The 24,063-nt window shown below is 40.3% G+C and overlaps 2 protein-coding genes across 2 annotated transcripts in view; both read right to left on the reverse strand.

Moving 5' to 3' along the window:
• LOC122554226 (AP-1 complex subunit mu-1-like) overlaps positions 1-8,563 on the reverse strand; it is a 59,963-nt gene extending 51,400 nt beyond the window's left edge. Inside the window, exon 1 of the mRNA XM_043698899.1 lies at positions 8,355-8,563. Coding sequence (XP_043554834.1) covers positions 8,355-8,396 — 42 coding nt within the window. The 5' untranslated portion in view covers positions 8,397-8,563. The remainder of the gene's footprint in view (positions 1-8,354) is intronic.
• Positions 8,564-19,320: 10,757 nt separating this feature from the next.
• The window catches only part of c11h1orf210 (chromosome 11 C1orf210 homolog), a 49,465-nt gene continuing 44,722 nt past the window's right edge, over positions 19,321-24,063 (reverse strand). The window contains exon 5 of the mRNA XM_043698904.1: positions 19,321-23,283. Coding sequence (XP_043554839.1) covers positions 22,937-23,283 — 347 coding nt within the window. The 3' untranslated portion in view covers positions 19,321-22,936. The remainder of the gene's footprint in view (positions 23,284-24,063) is intronic.

Raw genomic sequence — 24,063 nt, forward strand, 5'->3', positions numbered from 1 at the left:
TCATTTATAAAAATGACAAACCGCAATGGTCCCAAAACAGATCCTTGCGGAACACCGCTAGTAACTGCACTCCAAGATGAACCTTTACTATCAACTACTACCCTCTGTCTTCTTCCAGCCAGCCAATTCCTAATCCAAACCTCCAACTCACCCTCAATGCCATACCTCCGTATTTTTTGAAGTAGCCTACCATGGGGAACCTTATCAAACGCCTTACTAAAATCCATATATACCACATCTACCGCTTTCCCCTCATCAACCTCCTTCGTCACCTTTTCAAATAATTCAATAAGGTTTGTGAGGCACGACCTGCCCTTCACAAAAGGATGGATTAGTATTTTTTAGCATTAGCTGACTGATCAAAGATAGATTTGAGAATGGTGGATGTGTCCCTTGGAATATTCTTTGTATATTGAAATATCCCCTTAAAGATCTGCCATTTCTTTTCTATAGATCTAATTTGGCAATTCACTGAGCTAGCTCTTCTTACATGCCCTTTTAATTGCCTTACACTTAAGTTATTTTAAAAAGAAACAGCCTTGGAATCTTTCCTTTCTCCCTCAAACTAAGCCTCCCTCAATCAATCATATTATTACCACTTTTACATATGGATATCTTCACTATGAAATCATCTTATCTTGAAAATTGCTGAAAAAATACATTTCGTCAAAACTCTATCTTACACTCATCAGGACAATTTAAGGGGAAACCAATATTTATACCATGCTGATCGTTTTTTAACTGGACACTGATTGTTCCCATGAAAATAGCACCAGTTAATGATGTTTGACAATTAACTGCCAGTTTCTGTTCATATTTTAAACCAGTAGTGGCATTTCCCTGAGAAATGAACCAGCAAATGTCTAAAAGCTATTTGTTGATTTAAACTAGGCGCAGTGCATGTACATGCTCTTTTTTTGACTGCAAAGAACTGATTGTTTTAAAATATGTAAAATCCAATACACACAACTGTGCCACACTTAGCACAATGAGGTAAAAACAATGACTGCAGATGCTGGAAACCAGTTCTGGATCAGTGGTGCTGGAAGAGCACAGCAATTCAGGCAGCATCCGAAGTGCAGCAAAATTGACGTTTCGGGCAAAAGCCCTTCATCAGGAATAAAGGCAGAGAGCCTGAAGCGTGGAGAGATAAGCTAGAGGAGGGTGAGGGTGGGGAGAAAGTAGCATAGAGTACAATAGGTGAGTGGGGAAGGAGATGAAGGTGATAGGTCAGGGAGGAGAGGGTGGAGTGGATAGGTGGAAAAGGAGATAGGCAGGTAGGACAAGTCCAGACAACATGTATTGGGCCAAGCAGTGGAATGTGGTGAAACGGTTAAAAATTATGTCCCAATACATGTGTGAATCATAATGTAACACATGTATTGGGCCAAGCAGTGGAATGTGGTGAAACGGTTAAACATTATGTCCCAATACATGTGTGAATCTAACCGGAATGGAGGTGTTGCTTAGTCCCGTGTGAATCTTATTACACACCTCCCCGTGTGAATCTTCTTATCTGTATGTAACCAGAATGGAATGTGTTTTTTAGCCTTGCTCTGTTGTTCACATGAATGTTTATATCTGGAAAAGAGTATATCAGCTGGAAAAGTCTCCAGTTCGGTGAGTCTGCTCCGGGGTTACGTTTAACCGCCGAGCGTGGGTTGTTGGCAACCGCTCTACGAGAACTGACGGCTCCCAGTTCCGGTAACATGTAGAGTGAGTATAAGCCAGACCCGTTGTGGCGACGCTGCGGGGAATAAAATGCCCATATTCTAGCAGACTCGCCTCTTGGTCGTTTGTTCTGTGTCAGACTACTCTCCTACGAACCTGACCTTGAGAATTTTTTAAAACACTGCGGTGGCAGGGGAAAGTGCCAGGATGGGAGGGTGGGTCGTGGGGGGGTGTGGACCTGACCAGGTAGTCACGGAGGAAACGGTCTTTGTGGACAGGTCAAGTCCATTTTCTTCTTATAGCCTCTAGCTTTATTTGTTAAGTTACTCTTAGTCTTGTACTTTCTATCCATTCCTGTCAAGGTCCATTTATCATTCTGATATTAATATCTTTCTCTTTGCTTTGTGTTTACACTTCAACTTACTATTTCTTCCCAAATTTGATCCCTTGTCCATACTGGGTAGTTTACAAGCCTTTGTACTTCACTAGTTATGCAGCTCATAAACCACAGCCACTGGTCACAGCACAGGTCAGATAGATGTCATCACAGTAATACAGATCCCATTCTTCCCAACACTGGTGTCAGTACCTTACAAACCTGAATCCACATGAGTTTGTACTCCACACATTAATTTCTCCAATCTGATTTAGCCTCTGCCAAATGGCAACTGATGTTAGAACACAGTTAATTTTAAGCTTGAGATAGATAATGTTTTGTTAACCAAAGGCATTAAGCTACATGAGGCTGATGCAGGTCAAATCCAATATCTCACAACTGGACAGCTGAAAACCTGCATTGTTCAAAAACTGGCCATTTTTTTCTCACAGTGGAGCAGAACTTGACCCACCTGAACTAACTCAGTCACATGACATGACCCGCATAAAAGCACCCAAATGACTAATAAAATGCATAACACTATGCAGGTTAAAAGAAAAGATATGTTTTCATACAGGTAGTGGCAATGATACACTGTGAAGGACAACACATTTAAAGCAATCATGTCAAAAAAAAATAGGTGGCCACACATAAAGGAAACAGCCAAGAAACTGGAATTATTGATGAAATTAAATAGAGATATGTCAATGCCAAAACTGGGTAATGAGTATGAGGTGGATACCTAAGAATCAGTAATGACATGTAAAAAGAAATTGGCAACCAAAAGACACTGCATGAACCAGAATATGATGAGAGAGACAGAATGATGGAGTGGATGAGACAGAGATAGTGTGAGAGGGTGCCATTGACTAGGCTGCTGCTGGTCAAGCAAGCCAAGATTTCAATGCCAAAGTAAATATTTCAACTCCAAACAAATTCAGTTCAGCTTGGTTAACCAAATTTAAAAAGAGTTATGGAATAAAGGGTGGTCACTAGGACCTTAAACTTGTGAGTCGGGGGGGGGGGGGAAAGGGGAAGGGAAAGTGACAGGGAGTATGGAGTCAAGTAGAAAGATAAGCAGCAGGTTGGCATGTGTGCAGGGTTTAAGTTCAAGGCAGACTAGGAATGAAGCAAAAAAGGACAATTTAGGACATATCACTAGAGATTTTGGAAATCATGAGGATAAGAAAATTAGCATTAAGGTGCTTTACCTGAATGCTCATAGTATTTGTAACAAAGTAGATGAATTAACGGCACAAATCATCGTGAATGATTATGATGTGGTAGGCACCACAGAGATGTGGTTGCAGGGGGGTTCAGGACTGGCAGTTAAACATCCAAGGATTTACAACTTATAGAAATGACAGGAAGTGGGCAGACGAGGTGGTGTTGCCTTGTTACTTAAGAATTAAATTAAATCTATGACACTGAATGTCATAGGAGCAGAGGATGTGGAGTCTGTGTGGGTGGAGTTGAGGAACCACAAAGGCAAAAATGCCATAATGGGATTTATGTACAGACCTCCTAACAGTGGTCAGGACTTGGAGTGCAAGATCTACAGGGAAATAGATAGGGCATGTCAGAAGACAAGGTCAAGGTGATCATGGGGGACTTCAATATGCAGGGGACTGGGTGAATAATGTTGCCAGTGGATCCGAAGAAAGGGAATGCTTACAGGATGGCTTTTTGGAACAACTTGTGATGGAGCCCACAAGGAAGCAGGCTATTCTGGACTTAGTGCTATGTAATGAGCCAGACTTTATAAAAGATCTTAAAGTAAGAGAACACTTAGGACGCAGCGATCATAATAAGGTAGAGTTCAGTCTGCAGTTTGAAAGAGTGAAGGCAAAATCGAATGTAATAGTGTTACAGTTAAATAAAAGGTGATTACAGGGGCATGAGAGAGGACTTGTAGAAAATCGACTGGAGGCAGAGCCTAGTGGGAAAGACAGTAGAGCAACAATGGCAGGAGTTTCTAGGTGTAATTGAGGACACTGTACAGAGGGGGAGGCGATTAGACAGTCATGGCTGACAAAGGAAGTCAGGAAATGTATCAAAGAAAAGGAGAGAGCCTATAAATGGCCAATAGCACTGGGAAATCAGAAGATTGGGAAGGCTACAGAAACAAACAGAGGATAAGAAGGAGAGAAAGAAGGAAGGAGAGGATCAAATATGAAGGTAGGCTAGCCAATAATATTAGAAATGATTGGAAATGTTTGTTTCGATACATAAGAAACAAACGAGAGGCAAATGTAGCATTGGGCAGCTCCAAATTGATGCAGGAAGGCTAGTGCTGGGAGAGAAGGAAGTAGCTGAAGAACTTAATTAGTACTTTGTGTCAGCCTTCTCAGTGGAAGACATGTGTAATACCCCAACAATTAAGGAGAGTCGGGCGCAGAGTTGAGTATAGTAGCCATTACAAAAGAGAAAGTGCTAGAAAAGCTAAAAGGTCTAAAAATTGATAGATCTCCTGCTCCCAATACTAGAGTTCTGAGGGAGGTGGCTGAAGAAATAGCAGAGGCTTTGATTGTGATCTTTCAAAAGTCACTGGAGTCAGGGAAAGCCCCAGATGATTGGAAAATCACTGTTGTAATCCCCTTGTTCAAGAAAGGGTCAAAACAAAAGATGGAAAATTACGGGCCGATTAGCCAAACCTCAGTTGTCATTCTAGAATCTCTCATTAAGGATGAGATTACTAAATTCTTGGAAGTGCAGCGTTGGATTAGAACAAGTCAGCATGGATTTAGTAAGGGGAGGTTGTGACTAAAAACCTGTTAGAATTCTTTGAAGAGGTAACAATTAGGTTAGAAAAGGGAAACCCAGTGTTTGTTATCTATCTAGACTTCCTAAAGGCCTTTGATAGCGTGCCTCACTGAAGGCTGCTGAGTAAGATGAGGGCCCATGGTGTTCGAGGTGAGCTACTGGCATGTATTGAGGATTGGCTGTCTGACAGAAGGCAGAGAGTTAGGATAAACATTCTTTTTCGGAATGACAGCCGGTGACAAGTGGTGTCCCACAGGGTTCAGTACTGGGACCGCAGTTGTTCACTTTATATATTATTGATCTGGATGAAAGGACTGGGGATATTCTGGTGAAATTTGCCAATGATACGAAGTTAGGTGAACAAGCAGGTAGTACTGAGATGGTGGGGAGGCTGCAAAAAGATTTAGATGGTTTAGGAGAGTGGTTCAGGAAATGGCTGATGAAATTCAACATGAGCAAATGTGAGGTCTTGCATTTTGGAAAAAAGAATACAGGCATGGACTATTTTCTAAATGGTGAGAAAATTCATAAAGCCAAAATACAAAAAGATCTGGGAGTGCTAGTCCAGGATTCTCTAAAGGTTAACTTGCAGGTTGAGTCCATGATTAAGAAAGTAAATGTAATGTTGTCATTTATCTCAAGAGGGTTGGAATATAAAAGCAGAGATGTGCTACTGAGACTTTATAAAGCTCTGGTTAGGCCCCATTTAGAACGTGTCCAATTTTGAGCCCCACACCTCAGGAAGGACATACTGGCACTGGAGCATGTCCAGCGGAGATTCACACAGATGATCCCTGGAATGGTAGGCCTAAAATACGATGAACAACTGAGGATCCTGGAATTGTAATCATTCAAGTTTAGAAGGAATTTTGAGGGAGATCTAATAGAAATTTACAAGATAATGCAAGGCCTACAAAGGGTGGATGCTGGGAATTTGTTTCTGTTAGATGGAGAGATTAGGACCTGTGGGCACAGCCATAGAATTAGAGGGGGTCAATTTAGAACAGAAATGAGGAGACATTTCTTCAGCCAGAGAGTGGTGGCCTGTGGAATTCATTGCCACAGAGTGCAGTGGAGGCTGGGACGTTAAATGTCTTCAAGGCAGAGATTGATAAATTCTTGATCTCGCAAGGAATTAAGGGATACAGGGAGAATGTGGGTAAGTGGTGTTGAAATGCCCATCAGCCATGATTAAATGGTGGAGTGGACTCGATGGGCCGAATGGCCTTACTTCCACTCCTACGTCTTATGGTCTTAATTAGAAGTGGGTGGAGATAAAACCTCAGCAGATCGAGGCAGCTGAAGATACATGGAGAATTTGTTAAGTTAATTGTGTTTGAAAGCTTCCAGCTGAATAAATCTATATTGTGGATAAATAGTCCCTTTTTTTCATTACATACCAACAAAAGCTTAAAATGCTGTCAATAGGTCAGCACCAAGCAGTATAAAACAAACAAAAACAAGGTTTAGCAAGCTTTGGTGTGCTAATGTGGCAAGCACACATAAGCGCAAGCTGATACATTGGTAAAAGCCAGTGCCTGAGATATTTCAAGGGGGGGGGGGGGGGGGGGGGGGGGGATAATAATCTTATTGTAATATAAATGCTATTACTTATTTTGCTAATTTTATGTGTTCCCTATTCATTAAATTACAGCTTGACGAACATATTGTAATTCTAAATTCAGCATAGCCTGTAAGGCAGTCTTCTTTGCTCACAATGGCTGAACTTTTCCCAGAGATGCCCATGACAGTTCAAGACAAAAAGATTTGGTTTGATGGTAAATCATTTCAGATGTGGGTGAACTGTCCAAGGAAGAGCAGAGAAAAGCTTGTGCAGAATCCAGAGAGGTAGAACATTAAGCTCTGTCTTGTGTTTGACATCAGGACAATTTCCTATTCTTGCCACAGTTCAGCCACCCAAATGGATGGCCATGGCCTTAAATTCATCTCTCAACCTTCTCAACGCCACAGAATATTGATTCATTTTACTCAGCATTTTCTTGGACAAGGGTTATGGAATTGTATGATAGAACAGAATTTTGAATAATAGAGAGGCTGAATAGGCTGGGGCTATTTCAGAGGGGTGTCTTTACAAGGGTTTATATAATCATGAGGGGCATGGATAGGATGAATAGCCAAGGTCTTTTTTCCTGGGTAGGGGAGTTCAAAATTAGAAGGCATAGGTTTAAAGTGAGAGGAGAAAGGTTTAAAGGGGACCTAAAGGGCAATTTTTTCACACAGAGGGTGCTATGCATATGGAATGAACTGCCAGAGGAAGTGGTGCAGGCTGGTACAATTAGAACATTGAAAAGACATATAGATGGGTACATGAATAGGAAGGGTTTAGAGGGATATGGGCAAAGTACTGGTAAATGGGACTACATTAATTTAGGATTTCTGGTCAGCATGGATGACTTGAACCAAGGGTCTGTTTCTGTTCTGTATAACTCAATGGCTGTAATGCTTAGTGATCTTTCCCTGCTTCAGCTGTAGGCTGCTCTGGCGGACGATGAGGTGCTGTTCCTTCAATTTGTGGCAATGGAGGAGGCTAAGGATGGTCATGTCAGAAAGGGAATGGGAAGGAGCATTAAAATGGGCGGTGACTGGAAGGTCAGGTCGGCCCCTGCGAACCCAGCTGAGATGCGAGGTGAAACGTTTACATTTGGTCTCCGATGTGGAACAGAATATCCATCCCAGCAGGCTCCAGGCTGCCCACTGTGGAGGCGGCCCCTTGTACTTTAGCCCCATAATTACAGGAAAGGGTTAACGCAGAGAGGAATTTTGCACAGGACGTGACACTCAAAAGGAGGACAAGAGACTTGGATCCTATTTCAGCTGGAATAACATTTCTCTGACATTGGCCAACTCACTTGAGCCTCAGTCTATAGTGTCTTGTATGCGTGACGGCAGCAGCACAGATGTTTCGAGATGAAAATGTAAACAGGTTTTATCAGCAGCAATCCTCGGGCTGGCAAACATACAGAGGGTTGCAAGTCCCTGGGAGGTGGGAGTGCTCACACTCTGAGTCTTCCATCAGGGACCCCTGATGTGGGGTGGGGAGGGGAGCTGGTAAAGCGCTCCTTATTAGTTTTGCGACTTCCCTGCACACATTGAAAAGACATCACGAAGCAACTAATCCGACAAGTAAGCCCCGGACATCACTCTGTGGGGTGGGGGGGAGGAGTTTCAAGGACAGACCGAAAGAAACAGCCATGATGAAAACTAATCCTTATTAGTGTTGAATTCCAGGCAGAACTTTTTCTCCATTTTATTTACAGCCAAAACAAAAAAATGTACTCCCTCAGACCCGGGGGCGGGGGTAGAGAAAACAACTTTGGTCCTGATTTAAAAGTTTTTTCAAACGTTTGAGCGAACTGAGCTCCCCCCTTGCAAGTGAAATTGCAAAGCTCAGGTGAAACTGACGCAGGGTCACCTGTGTCTTCAGGTAGACTGCCCCCCTATTCCCTCTCTCAGACTCTCCCTCACTATCTCGCCGCTTATGAAGCACTGAAACACCCAGTGAGGTTCACACTCCGGGCCTTACCTTCCCCTTGAGGTCGAGAACGAAAACAGCCGAGGCTGACATGATCCTCCGAGCAGCTCAAGAACCAGCCAAGTCCCAGTTGCCGGTAGGGTGCTGTCTGTCGCCTCGCCGTGGTTAGACTTGTTTCCGTATCCTCCGCGTCATGGACACCGACACCGACAGCTTTTGTAACTCCAGGCAACGGGAGCATGATCGCATGGAACGGGGGCGAACATCCGTCCGTGTATCATCACAGCACATGAACATTCAAATACTGAACTGCACAGCACAGCACAGGGGGAATCGAGATGCTAGAATGCAGAGCCATGGATGCATTAGATACAGACACAGTCAATGACAATTCTGTGCACAAGACAGAGATGCCAATGTTGCTGTGAATATGGATGCTCCTTCCTGGCTCTGCCCTTTAGTCCACCCCATTCCTCCTCACCCTTCCTAAGGGCTTAAGTCTTAGGAGCAGAAATAGATCATTCAGTCAATGGAGTCTGCTTCCCATTCAGAATCATAGAGTTGTACACCACTTCTGATCCAACACGTCCTTGCCGACCAGATATCTTAAATTAATCTAATCCCATTTGCCTCTTATCCCTCTAAACGCTCCATAACCATCCAGATGCCTTTTAAATGTCGTAACTGTAGCCATCTCCACACTTGCTGTGGCAACTCATATATATGCTTTGTGTGAAAAAGTTGCACCTCACCCTCACCTTAGGTTCCATTTAAATCTTTCCCCTCTCTCCTTAAAGCTGTGCCCTTTAGTTTTGGACCCCTAACGTAGGGAAAAGACCTTGACTAGTCACTATCCACACCCCTCATGATTTTATAAAATCCTATGAGGTTACTCCTCAACCTCTGGTGCTCAGGGAGAATTAGCCCCAGCTTATTTAGCCTCTCCCTCTGGCTCAAACCCTCCAACCCTGGCAACATCCTTGTAAATCTTTTCTGAGCCTTTTCAAGTTTAACAACATCTTTCCTAAAACAGGGAGACTAGAATTGAATGCAGTATTCCAAACGTGGCCTAACCAATGTCCTGTACAGCTGCAAAATGACCTCCCTACTCCTGTACTCAATGCACTGACCACTATAGGTAAGCATACCAAACATCATCTTCAATGCATTGGCTACCTATGATTCCACTTTGAAGAAACTATGAACCTGCACCCCAAGGTCTATTTATTTGGCAACACTCCCTAGGACCCCACCATTAAGTGTATAAGTCCTGCCCTGACTTGACTTACCAAAATGTAACACCTCACATTTATCTAAATTAAACATTATCTGGCATTTCTTGGCCATCTTACTAACCATCCTCCTATATTCACATCCAAATCGTTTCTATAACTGGCAATGAGCACTATAACATTCCACTTTCCTGTGTTTTCTTTGTAACACTTGATTGCTTTATTGATTAAAAATCTATTTCATAATTAAATATGCCAAATGACCCAGCCTCAACATCCCTCTGTGGTAAAGAGTTCCACAGATTCATGACCTTCTGAAATAAGAAATTCTTCCTCATCGCTGTCTTGATTGGGTAACCTTATTCTGAGATTAGGCCCTTGGTCCTTGACTCTCCCACAGGGGAAAACATCTTCTTTCCCCATCGGTCCTTTCTCTCTGCCTCACCTCCTTTCACACCCTTCTCCCCATTGCTCTGTGCTCCTCCTCCATACCCACTCTGCCCAGAGTGGCCAGCTCTCCTGTATTTTAAGGGATTGTCATAGAGATGTACAGCATGGAAACAGACCCTTCGGTCCAACCTGTCCATGCCAACCAGATATCCCAACCATGTCTAATCCCACCTGCCAGCACCCAGCCCATATCCCTCCAAACCCTTCCTATTCATTTACCTATCCAAATGCCTCTTAAATGTTGCAATTGTACCAACCTCCACCACTTCCTCTGGCAGCTCATTTCATACATGTACCATCCTCTGTGTGAAAAAGTTGCCCCTTAGATCTCCTTTATATCTTTCCCCTCTCACCCTAAACTCTCTGACACCAGGGAAAAGACTGCCCTTTTGTCAAAGTGAAACAGTGTCATGTTCCTTGACGAACATCTTCTGAACCATACTTCCAGCATGTGACAGTCTCAGTTAAGTGATGTGAAAGGAGTATAAGTGACTTAGCCAACTGAGAAATGATCATGTTGTGATCAAGATAATGCATACATTTTGGGTGCTTTAAATTCTCTGCTGAAATGCTTACCAGTATCACCTCCACTCCACCCTATCAAATCCCACAATTAAAGTGCCCATTATTTTATTTCATGGCAGCTGGTCACTCTGATTACATCCCTCCCCTGCTCCCAAACCTTCTCAAATCTTCATCCCCTTCCCTCTCTGCTCTTTCTCCCTTTCCACTCGGCACCTCATCCTCATTCCTTTCCAATACTCATTCTCCTCTCTATCCTCCTCCATCTGCCTATTTCTGTCCAATCCTTGTAACCCTTCCTCCAATCCTCATACTTCTCTCTCACTATACCTCCTTTCCATAACTCTTCCCCTCCACCTCTTCCTTCTGTTCCCTTCTCCTTCCCTTTGGTGCTCCTTTCCACTTCTAGTTGCCTCTCCTCATGGACTTTATCATTATTCACTGTCACATCTTCCTTCATTTTGCCTTCTTCCATCTCTCATTATTCCTTTGCATTTACCCATTCCCCCTTCTCCCTCTTCCTTTTTCCTTTCCCTTACCGTTTCACTCACCTCCCCATTCTTCCCTATTAATTTGCCTCTTTCCATTCTACCTTCTCCCTTCCACTTTGCAAAAGTGTTTCTTTCAGATGAAAGGTTAAATCTGTTGCTGTAAATGTTAACAATTCTGTTCTTTGTTTGAAGAAAAAAAAGAACATTTTCCTTGAGTTGTGACAACATTTCGCCCTCGAGTAATGTCATGAAAATGAGATCAACTCATCGCTGTTTATGAGATGCTGCTAGGATTGGGCGATTACATTTTCGAGGAAACCAACTGTGACGTGCTTTGATGTGACAGGATACTATATAAAAAGAGGACATATTATTGGTTTTATTTCCTGAACATTGAATGCTGCAGCGAATATACTCAGTACATTGTAGTAGTTTTCATAATTTCAAAATCAGCAATAATCAATCACGGAATATTATTAGAATGCATCACAAATACAGGTCATTGCATTATAATCACTTGTGTAAAACAGATATATTTACATTTCCTAAATAAGATCATATTAGTGGAGCTTTGATTTCCCATCCTGTCTCTATTTGTCTTCCAATATAACATACAACCTCTTGTTACAGCTTTCACATCTTATACCGTTGCAATATTACACTGACATGTCTTCTGCAGTGAGACACCACTACATTACTCAGATCTAAATGTTGTGTCAGACTGCTACAGTGATACATAAAAAGTACAGAGTTTACAGTTGTGAAAAATAAGTCTTTTCCAATATCAATATAATTTCACACTTCAATACGGTTGGGAATATGTTGTGCATGTGGAACTTGGAGTGTTAAACCCATCATTGTCTGCTTATTATCAAGGCCATGAACAGAAATTCTGGTTGGTTTTATCTTCTGATGGCTGAAATTGTTCCATAGAATTTAATTATCAACTGAAACATGACATGCCATTGACCTATCTGTAGAAATGCCCATTTTGTACTTCTCTTCTGTAAAGGTAAAGTTGCGATAGTCCTACTCTTTCATTAGAGAGAGAGAAAGAGAGATAGAGAGAGAAAAACTAATAGTGGTTTAATATGAGGGTCACCACACCTTAAGCAAGGGGAGAAGTTGTACCCTTCATAGTAACCTCAGATGGTGTGGGAATGGAATCAGCACTGTTAACATTGCTTTACATCACAAATTAGCTGTCTAGCCAACTAAGTTAACTGATCCCAATCATTGATCTAATTTCCACTCAAACTTTGCTTTGTTTGGTCACTTACACTTTTTAAAATCTGCTCCCAGAAATAGCTACTCATCTTTCAAATGGGCACATTATAGCCTTCTAGATTCAATGTTGTGTTGAACAATTTCAAATCCTAACCACCTCTCCTATTTTTAGCTTCTTTCTTTTTCATAGTACCATTCCTTTGTCCTTTGCATTCACATTTTCTTTTGCAATTTAATCTCCCCCACCTTCCATCCTCTGCCAGAGCTTTGCTCTTGTTCTTTCCTCCTGTCCCTCCTTTTCCTGCCCTGTGTACAGCTGTTACACCTCTAACTCTTGCCAGTTCTAAAGGTTCAGCTTTGTGTCTCTTCCCCACAGAAGCTGCAGCATTGGCTACACATTTCCAGCATTTTCTATTTACATTTCAGACTTCCAATATCTGCTGCATTTTTTTTCAGTTTGAAATAATGGCCAAGGATATTAATCCAGCTTCAGAGAGTTGGAATACTGTAGAAATTAAAGCAAAGCTGCAGACTTGTGAACTCTGACTGATTGCCTCAGCTATGTTTATTTTTTTAAATAAATCCTACAACATTAGTAGCAATCTATTTGTGTTTCTGCATGAGATTAACCTCTAAGGTTGCTTTCAGAAATAACAAAACACCCTACGTTTTTTTCTTTTATTTTGCCTGCTTGTGGAGCTTGCACTGAAACTGATCTATTTCACTATTTTAGTTGGATTTAGCCTCCTTTGTATTGGTAATAATTAAGTGTAGCATCTAAACTTTTGCAACGTTCAATTTCCCACATGAAGCAAAATGAAGAATACAGCTAAGTGACACTTTGCTGTTCATCTGTTTAAAGTACCAGTGGGCTGGTGTCTGTTACATAATGTAAAAGTCCGATGGTAGCCTTTTTGGATGGTTATTTAATCTCTAGTCCAGCCTGTTCTCTCAGACAACCATAAACTGCCAATGGTAACATTGAATGATAGCTGAAAAATATGGTCTGAAATAATGCCCACTTCAGCTATTACATTGTTGACTTAATTCCAACAGGATGGATGAACTGATAGCCCACTGAGATTAGGATTTCCACAGCTAGCAATATTACAAATTTAATGTAATTCCATAGAAGGTCTTTCTGAAAGTTCATTAATAAGTTATTAAGAAGTTTTAACAAACAATGGACTGTTTGTTGGTCATTTTACTACCAGGTATCGGGGAGTGGAAAAATAATTAAATCTGGAAAGATTGAGAATTAACTTCTAATTTTTTTCTTTAAATCATTGATTATTCCAATCAATATATCCTCAACAGTCACTTTTGTAATTATGACATGCATGTTTCATTTAGTCCTAGGCATTTTTCAAATTTCAATGGCTTAACTACATTTTTCCTTAAATACTATGTACCATCATTGCTTATGGGATGTTTTAAAGTCATGAAAAATATAAAAGTAATTTGTTTTCCTCGTCCACAGGCATTTGAAAACTTCTCTTATATTCTTCTGTGAGTATTAGAAGGTAGATAGGAACAGCAGTAGACCATTCAGCCCCTCAAACCTGTTCCACCATTCACTGAAGACATGGTTGATCTGTGACCTAACCTCTCCCCACCCTTGCCTCATATCTCTTAATATTTTTGATTAACAAAAATCTCAGGTTTAAAATTAACTAACAATCTAGCACCAAGTACCAATTACACAGTGAGGTCCAAATCTTTATCAGTTTATGCCTAGAAGTATTTCCTAATTCTATCCTGAGTATAAAAGCCAGTATTCTATTTTGATTATGTTCTTGCTTCCCATTCATGCCATTTTAATGATCTAGGTACCTTGACCCTCTAAGTTTCTTTGCATCCCAGTGTTGCTATCAGTTGTTTGCCATTCATAAACATTCCTTCTTCGATCCAAAATGGGTGATCTCACAGTTGTCTCCAATGAAATCTATTCACTTAACTATCAACATTTTTCAGTGTTAAGTTACTTTCTAATCAATGTTTTCAGAGATATTATTATACACCGCTGGGACAGGTTGGACATGAACTTGAACCTCTTGACTCAGAAGTATGGATACTGCCAGTGCACCACAAGATCCATCATTTATGAGCCAAGATATTTTTTAATCAACCTGTCCAGAGATTTTACATCACACTTCTGAAGCAGGTGGAGCTCAACTTCCGGATTCCTGGCTCAGAGATAGGGACATTACCATGGTTTGATCTACATTTCTTGCAACATTGACTATCTCCATGTCTTCAGTAAATTTGGATATGTAGCTTTTAAACTCATCAATTAAGTCAATAGTTAAACCAGTGAGTAGTTGAAACACTAAGGCAAAATCTTGTAGGACATCACTCATAACATTTCACCAAATAGGCGACCTGGCCATTATCCCTAATCTCTGACTCTTGTTGTTCAGATAATTACAGCATAATGTCAATACTTTTCCTTCAATTCTTTGAGATTCAACTCAAACTAATTCACTCTTGCAATGAACATTTTTCAAATGTCTTCTGGAAAGCCATATAAATAAGATCCATTAACAATCCCCAGCCTGTTACTTCAGTCTCCATTTCAAAATGTTCATTCAGATTTTTTGATCTTGATCTCCCTTGTATAAAGCCTCATAGCTCTCTCTGATCAGTCATGGATTTTCGAGGTATTTAGTCACCCTATCCATAACTACAATCGCAAATTTTCTATTAATGGATGTTAGGCTAAACTACCTTTATTTCTCCAGTTTTCTTTTATCATATTTAATAAAATTGCAGTGTGTGATATTTTCCAATCTAAAGGAAGGCGTCTGGATCAAAAGAAATTTAGAAAAGTAGTTTAAACATCCACATTATCCTTGGCTATTTCTTTTACACAGTGAGACAGAAACCCATCTGATCCTTGTGATATTTAATGTTATTCACACACAAGCATGTGAATTACTGAGCAGGAATAGGCCATTTAGCCCTTTAAGCTTGCTCTACCATTTAATAAGATTATGGCTGATCTAATTGTAACCACAACTCTACATTTCCACCTAATCCCAAATGCCTTTCATTGCCTTGCTTACCAAGAATCAATCTATATCAGCCTCAAAAATATTCAAAAACTCTACTTCACAACCCTTTGATTTAGTACCATATGAATACCATTTGGAAATCTAAATACAGTACATCCATGAATTCTAATTTACAGTACATTACTTCTTTAAAGAGCTTGAATAAATTGATAAAACACAATTTCCTTTTCTCCACATGATGCTGACTGTTTGATTACTTTGAATTTTTCTAAGTGCCCTGCTACAACTTCTTTAATAATAGATTCTAACATTTCCCTATGACAGATGTTAAGCTAACTGGCCTGTCATATCCTGTTTTTTTTTAATCTCCCCTCCCATGCAAAATATCTTCTCAATTCATCTCCTTAGTTTCCATTATTAATTCCCCAGACTGATATTGTATATGAGCAAAGTTCATTTTGTTAACTCTTTTCCTCTTCGTGGATGCATTATCTGTTTTTATATTTCTAGTTAGCTTTCTGTCATCACTTTTTAAAAATGTTCTGTTCAATCTTCTGGCCTGGTACACACCTTTGCATAATTAACTACTTTTTATCTCATAATATCCTTAACTTTTTTGGTTAATCATGGATAGTGATTGCAATTACTTTTAGTAATGTAAAAATGAGTAGTAGAAATAGACCATTCAGCGCTCAAGCCTTCTCTACCATTCAATATGATCATGTCTGATCCTCTAAACTAATGCAATATTCCCGCTTTCCCTTCATTCCTCTTGATGGCTTTAAAATCTTTTAAAAATCCTATTTCTTTCTTGAATATATGCAATTACTTGACCACCACAACCTTCTATGGTAAAACAATTCCACACGTTCACTACCCTATAATTGAAGAATCTTTTCCTAATCTCAGTCCTAAATGGTCTACCATATATCCTGAGACTACATCCTTTCAGAAAATATCTTCCCTGCATCTAATGTGTCCAGCTTCAGCCCTCCTATAGTTTTATACATATCGATCAGATCCTCTTTCATCCTTCTAAATTCTACTGAACACAGACTCAATCAAATCAATCCCCCTTGTAGGACAGTCCTGCCAGATGTATTATTTATTCATGGGATGAGGACATCACTGGGTAAGCCCAGAATTGATTGCCCATTCCCAATTGCCCAGAAGGCAGTTAAGAGTCAACCACATTGCAGCAGGTCTGAAGATATATGTAGGCCCAGACCAGGTAAGGATGACAGTTTACGTCCCTAAAGGACATCAGTAAACCAAATGAGTTTTTCCAATAATGGACGATGGTTTCATGGTCATCATTAACTCTTAAGTCCAGATTTTGATTGAATTCAAATTCCACATCTGCCATGTGGGATTTTTACCCGGGTCCCTAGAATATTACCAGGGTCTCTGGATTAACATTCCAGGGATATTGCCTCCCAGTCCTCAGTGGAAACCTTGTGAACCCCCACTGCATTCTCTCAATGGTAAGTATGAGATTCAGGTACAATATCACCAAGATGCTGGGTAACTTTAGTTAAACATCCCTACTTCTAAACTAAATTCTCCTGCAATGCAAGTTAATGTACCATTTGCCTTCCTAATTACTTGCTGTCTACTTTCATTGCCTGTTATACAAAGACATCCATTACCCTCAATATATCACCATTTAAATAATAATCTGCTTTTCTATTTTTCACAGCAAAGTGTATAACTTAACATTTAGCTGCATTTTACTGCATCTGCTATGTGTTTGCTCACCCACACAACTTGTATAAATTACCTTGAAGCTTCCTTGTACCCTCTTCACAACTGGAGTCCAGTTTTATGTCAGAGAGTCATACTGCTTAGAAACAGACCCTTCAGCCCAACTCATCCAAATCAATCCTTGTAAATCTTTTTTGCACCCTTACCAGTTGAATTTCACCCTTTCTATCGAAGTGCAACCAGATGGGCACACAGTACTCCAAATGTGGCCTTACCAGGCGTAACATGGCATCCTAATACCTGTACTCAATGCTCTGATCGATGAAAGCAAGCATGTCAAATATCTTCTTCACCCCCTGTCTATTTGTGATGCTACTTTAAATGAACTATATACTTGTACCCCTCAGTCTCTCTATTTGACAATAGTCCCCAAGCCCTACCATTAACTGCGTAAGTCCTGCCCTGATTTGTCTTACCAAAATGTAACACCTCGCATAGACTAAACTCCATCTTCCATTCCTCAGCCCACTGGCCCAATTGATCAGGATTCCATTGTACTCTTAGATAACCTTCTTCACTGTCCACTATGCCACCAATTTTGATGTCATCTGTAATCTTACTAACCATGCTTTTTATATTATCATCCAAACCATTTACATAAATGATGATTAACAGTGGATCCAGCACCTGTCATTGTGGCTCACCACTGGTCAAGGCCTCCAGGCTGAACAAGAACCCTCTACACCTCTCTCTGTCTCCTGCTGTCAAGCCAATTTTGTATCCAATTTGCTAGCCCTGCCTGGATCCCACATCATCTAAACTTACCATGCAAAAACTTGTCAAAGTCCATGTCGACAAAGTCTACTAATCTGCCTTCATCCACCTTCTTGGTCACCTCTTCAAACTTGGAAATGATACATTTGGTTCCCTGATCCAAGTCATTTACATAGATTGTAGCTAACTGAGGCCCAAGAACTGATCCTTATGGTACAACACTTATAACTGCCTACCATTTATTCACATTCTCTCACCTTAATTTCTCACTGAAATATATCGAAACTGTCTATTCTGAAATATTCCTTTTAATATTTGCAATTGCATCTCTTTTGACCTAACCCTTTGTCTAGTGTAGAGTTCACTTTAGCCAGATTTGTTTTCTTGCCTTCAGAACTGTTCTTGTTTAAGTTTAAAATATTAGTCTTGGACCCACTCGTCCCTCCTTCAAACTGAATGCATGTTATAGTATGATCACAGCAATCCAGGGGCACATTTGCTATATGGTCATTGATTAATCCTCTCTTGTTGCATAATATCTATGGCTGCTGTCTAGTTGACCCTATATATTGTTCTAAGGAACCATCATCAAAACATTTTATGAATTTCTCTTCGAGGCTATGTTTGCGCATCTGATTTTTGTAGTCTGTATGTTGATTGACATCCCCAATGATTATCACTGTACATTACTGAAAACTCCTATTAATTCTTCCTTTACACTCCATCCTATCATTTTGTTACTTTTTGGGAGCCTGTATATCACCATAGGTCTTTCCTTTGTCAATTCTCACCTTAACACAAACCACTTCCACTTCCTGGTTTTCAAAGCTTAGATCTCCACTCTTGTGCTGATGCACCTATTAACTAACAGCGACACCCACCACCTTTTTTCAGATTCCTGCCTATCATACATGTCCCATACCTTTCAAGATTCACGTCCCAATCAATGTTGTCCTGTAACCATGCCTCTGTAATGGCTATCAGGTTGTAGGTCTTTATTTCTATTTGAGCTATCAGTTCATTTGTTCTGAATGCTAAGTGCAATCAGATATAGTGTGATGATACCATGGCTTTAAGAGAGTATTTTGTCCTGAGTTTTTTGAAGAGCGGTTTTAAGACAGAGGTGGACAGCTGTCTGTTCAAAGTCTATAAAGTAAACAGTTTGTGAGGCCTTGGGTTATTTTTAAATTTGGAACAATGGAAGCAGCATTGGGTGGAGTCAGGCTCCCACAGAAGGCTTTCAGTAGTTGTTGGGATTTTGAAGCAGCCCTGCTACAGCAAAACACTTGAGCTCTCTCTCTCTCTCTCTCTGCCAGAATTTTCTCTTGGTGTTCTTTCCTCCTGAACTGGAGAAACATTTCATATGAGACAATCTATTTTACCGAATTTGCCTTTGCTTAGGGTGTGTTTATTAGATTAGATTCTCTACAGTGTGGAAACAGGCCCTAGAGCCCAACAAGTCCACACCGCCCCTCCGAAGAGAAACCCACCCAAAACCATACTCCTGACTAACACACCTAACACTGTGGGCAATTTAGCATGGCCAATTCACCTGACCTGCATATCTTTGGATTGTAGGAGGAAACCAGAGCACCACACAGACAGGCGGGAATCAAACCCAGAACCCTGGTGCTGTGAGGCAGCAGTGCTAACCACTGAGCCACCATGCCACTCATAAATATGAAGTATTACTAAATTGGAACAGTCACTGTTTAGTAGTTAAATAATCTATTATTCTTTTAAATTTTCCTATCAAGTTAAAGTTACATCATTTCTTCTTTCTTGTCTTTGTATTTAACTGTAGAGTAAGAATAAAGTGTATTTTGCTGAAAGCTGAATCGTGAAACCAATTGAGTTACATCCAGAACACGGTGCCTTACGCTTGCCTTTAAATAAGATACAAATTAGGCTCTAGGTTACTTCCTTGATATATTTGAAGGGGGTTTATTTTGGCCCATCACAATAGGACTATTAGTTTAATCCTTTTATTATTTTTGTAATCTTTTACCTTATCTGTTGATTTGCTAGGAGATGTGAACTGTCTATCCCTCCTATCAGGGAATCAAGGGTTATGGAAAAAAGGCAGAAAAGTGGATTGATCAGGTTGTCTGATCATCCATGGTCTTGTTGAATAGCACAGCAGACTCAATGGGCTGAATGACCTACTTCTGCACTTTTGCTTTATGCCCTTACAGTCTTATCCCAAATTTCTTTGTACTGTTTCCAGCGCTCACAAATTGGAAACCATTCCTCCCACGCAAGTCTTGATCCCCATTTGGAATTTTTTAATTTTATGTATGTTGTGTCAATTAGCATGTGGCTCAGGTAACAATCCAGTGTTTATTATCTTTGAGGTTCTACTTTTTTAAAATTTGGTGCGTAGCTCCTTGTACTGACTTCTTTCCTTGTCTTCCCTATGTTGTTGGCACCTCCATGGAATGATGACTGGATCATCATTATTCCACTGCAAGGTCCCCTTAACCCTGAGCAGTTGGCCTGAATCATAGCACTGAGCAGGCAGCAGACTATGTGGTTTTCTCCTAGTTGTATAGACAGCGGTGTCAATCACCTCTCACTATACTCTCCCTACTTAGTGCCGCATTCGTTTTTGTTCCCTCCCTTTGAACAGCTTCCTTTACCATGGTCAGTTTGCTATCCACCCCGCAGGCGAAAGTGGGTACTGCAGATGCTGGAGATTAGAGTAGTGCTGCAAAAGCACAGCAGTTCAGGCAGCATCTGAGGAGCAGGAAAATCGATGTTTCGAGCAAAAGCCTTCATCAGGAAACAATCCACCCTGCAGCCCTCACTCCCATCCAAACAAACTGAAAGAACCTTAAACCTGATGAACAATTGCAAAGGCTGAACACCAAACCTTTGGGTCTCCTTAGATGCCTTACTTGCAGTTACACTGTTGTCCTTAACCACTGACCATATCAACTAATGGGTGTTACTGGGTCTTCATTACTGTTATATTGCTTTTGATAATGTTGGTGAGACTATATATCTATTTCAAACGTAGTTTCCTGGAGATGTCTGATGTGCTGTTATACTGTAACTACTGACAAAAAAACAATGATTCAATATGTCTGCCATTTCTTTACTTTCACTGACAATCACTGTGATGCATTTGTAATGGTCCTTATACTCTTGATCACAATTTTCTGAATAAGCTTGTGAAGTTTTTTATGACAGTAATGATGTTGTTGATGTACACGTGGAGGAATATTGCCTGCTGAGTAATTTTACCATGCTCATATTTTGAGTGGCCCTACTCCATAATAATCAAAAAGTAAAAAACTGTTATCTGTTGTCAAGCTGAAATAAATTCTGGAAATGTTCAGCTCTCTATCTTTTCAACCATTCATCCATATCTTGTTTCCCTTAAGCACTTTACATGCCATTCAGTTTCCATTGTAGGGGTGTATGCACTTTCCCACAGTCCGGAAACCCTGTAACTTGATATGAGTGCTGCTGTGCTAAACTGCACCAACCTCACACTCAAATATTTTCCATTATTGTTCCTCTGATTATCCGTTAACTTTTTCTTCCAATTTGGCTATGTTAAATCATCTCTCATTCTATATTAGTTTGCTCAACTCCCACCAACCTCTGACCCTGTAGATTCCTTCTCTGCATTAATGTTACACAGAATTTACAGTGCAGAACCATTCACTGTGGGCAATTTGCTAATGTTTATGCTGAATGTGAGTTCCTCTCTTTGTGTTTCACTTAAACTCTATGCATGTTGCTTTCTGTTCCTTTCTCACTCGTGTGCTTTCCAGTTTCCTTTTAAATCCATCTATTTTATTCATCTTTACTACTCCTTGGATTCCCTTATGTGTCTCACTTACAATCACACTCCACTGTCCCTCACCACAGACCAGATCAACTGAAGAGTGAAGCTGCTTCAACACATCAAAGCAATGCTCCCTCACTCTGTGATCTCACAGTTCCACATGCTTAACATTCTCTTGTGAAATTCTGTGGATCTCTAACCCTCACTCCGACCTTCCCTCCCCCTGTATATGTTTTATTCTTTCATGGGATGTGGGCAGCACTGGCTAAGCCAGCATTTGTTGCCTGTCCCTAATAACTTTGAGAAGGTGATAGTGAGCTGTCTTCTTAAACACTATGGAATGAATGATTATTTACTCTTAAAAAATAATAAAAAATCTTGAAAAATTGAACAAATTGGTACAATATTCAACTGATGTGAAAATTCTATCAAACCCTTTAGAATTGCATAGGGTTCACTGTTGAAAACATTGCTTTGAGGAAAGAAGATTCTCCTGAATTCACTTTTTTTTACATTTAAGGTATTTATTTAGCTTCTACCACAAATAGAAACTTCTTTTTAATCTGCATTTTTCCATTCTTCCTGTTGCTAACCAGTTTCGAATCATTAATCAGGAGTATTCAACATTGTATGCTTTTCTTCACATGCACTCGATCCAGGCCTCTCAATATGAGCAGGATATTGAAGATAAGCAATTTATTGAGACACTTTGGCTATGATTGGATTAGGTATTTTACTGCAATTTTTTTTCCTTTCCCTAGTTTCATGTCTCACACCTCATACTTTAGCAGACACACATTTTGGTCTTTTATTCTCTTCACTACTGGTACTTTCCACACTATTTCAATTTTATATTGCTACACTTCCAGATTTTCCCTCAAAGATAAATCTCACAATTTTGCCTTCCGTTCAAAAGTGCAGTCATCCAATTGTGCAGTTCTCGCTCTCCTCATCATACAGAGGTCTTCAGCAAATAATATATGTCTCAATTGGAGGGAGTATTTTTGAATTCCTATTTAATGTGGAAGAGTTTGGATCTCTGACCAATTCTCTGGGGAGAGGAGTATGTACAGGCATTGCATCATTTTAAAGATATGGACAAATTAAAGCAAAGGGTTATTTTGGTCATGAGAATGTTAACTTGACCTTTCCATCATTATGATGCTGATGAATCTGTTGCCAGTTTGCTGAATTTTCTATTTTTCTTCCTAAATCCAACATTTACATTTGTTTTTCTTATGAACAGTAAAGAGAACATTTCCAATGACATTCAGGAATAACCTTTGGCTATCACATGTAATGAAGAGAAAGAAAAGACCTGGGAGTCTTGTTAGAAATAAGTTGGCCTTTCTTAAAATAGTGCATACCCTGAATAACAGAGCAGTTTGATAGAGTTTGAGGTGCACCCTGTTGAATGTTCCTCTTAAATGGAAACATGTATATCCGGTTCATCTTCAGCTTTCACTTCTGTTTGAATGTAATTGTCCTCAATGTATCCATCATCTTCATCTAGACCATGAGGATACATTGTTCCATCTCTGATGTTCTCCATCTCATTACTGCGTGGCATATTCGCACTAAATGTGTCGTGGTCTTGGCTGATGGCGTCATGCTCTGGTAGCAGCTGGTGACTGTAGCTGGTGAGGTATTTGTGAAAGAGTTTAAATTTTGCACCAATTGCAATCAAGGCTGAGAAGGCAATAGCAATGACCAAAACCCCGACAAGATAGTACCACTCCTTGCCACCTTCTGTTTGTGGTGCATCTGAAGCTGGAAGTTTCAATAAAGTAATGTTAATAAAATATTAAACTACATGCACACCAATCCATGTTTACATGTTGACTTTGAAGAAACGTTTGTCTTAGTTTAGCATGAAAGCTGTACAGAACAATATACGTAATAACATTGAGTACAACACCACTGACTATAATATGAAATCTGTACGTGATGTATTTTTGTCATTTACATAAATGATTTGGATGCGAGCATAAGAGGTACAGTTAGTAAATTTGCAGATGACACCAAAATTGGAGGTGTAGTGGACAGCGAAGAGGGTTACATCAGATTACAACAGGATCTGGACCAGATGGGCCAATGGGCTGAGAAGTGGCAGATGGAGTTTAATTCAGATAAATGTGAAGTGCTGCATTTTGGGAAAGCAAATCTTAGCAAGACTTATATACACTTAATGGTAAGGTCTTAGGGAGTGTTGCTGAACAAAGAGACATTGGAGTGCAGGTTCTTAGCTCCTTGAAAGTGGAGTCATAGGTAGATAGGATCGTGAAGAAGGCAAAAACAATGACTGCAGATGCTGGAAACCAGATTCTGGATTAGTGGTGCTGGAAAAGCACAGCAGTTCAGGCAGCATTCGAGGAGCAGTAAAATCAACGTTTTGGGCAAAAGCCCTTCATCAGAAATACAGGCAGAGTGCCTGAAGGGTGGAGAGATAAATGAGGAGGGTGGGGGTGGGGAGAAAGTAGCATAGAGTACAATGGGTGGATGGGGGTGAAATGAAGGTGATAGGTCAGAGAGGAGGGTGGAGTGGATAAG

The sequence above is a fragment of the Chiloscyllium plagiosum genome, chromosome 11 (genome assembly GCF_004010195.1).
Source record: "Chiloscyllium plagiosum isolate BGI_BamShark_2017 chromosome 11, ASM401019v2, whole genome shotgun sequence".
In the NCBI taxonomy this organism is placed as follows: Eukaryota; Metazoa; Chordata; class Chondrichthyes; order Orectolobiformes; family Hemiscylliidae; genus Chiloscyllium; species Chiloscyllium plagiosum.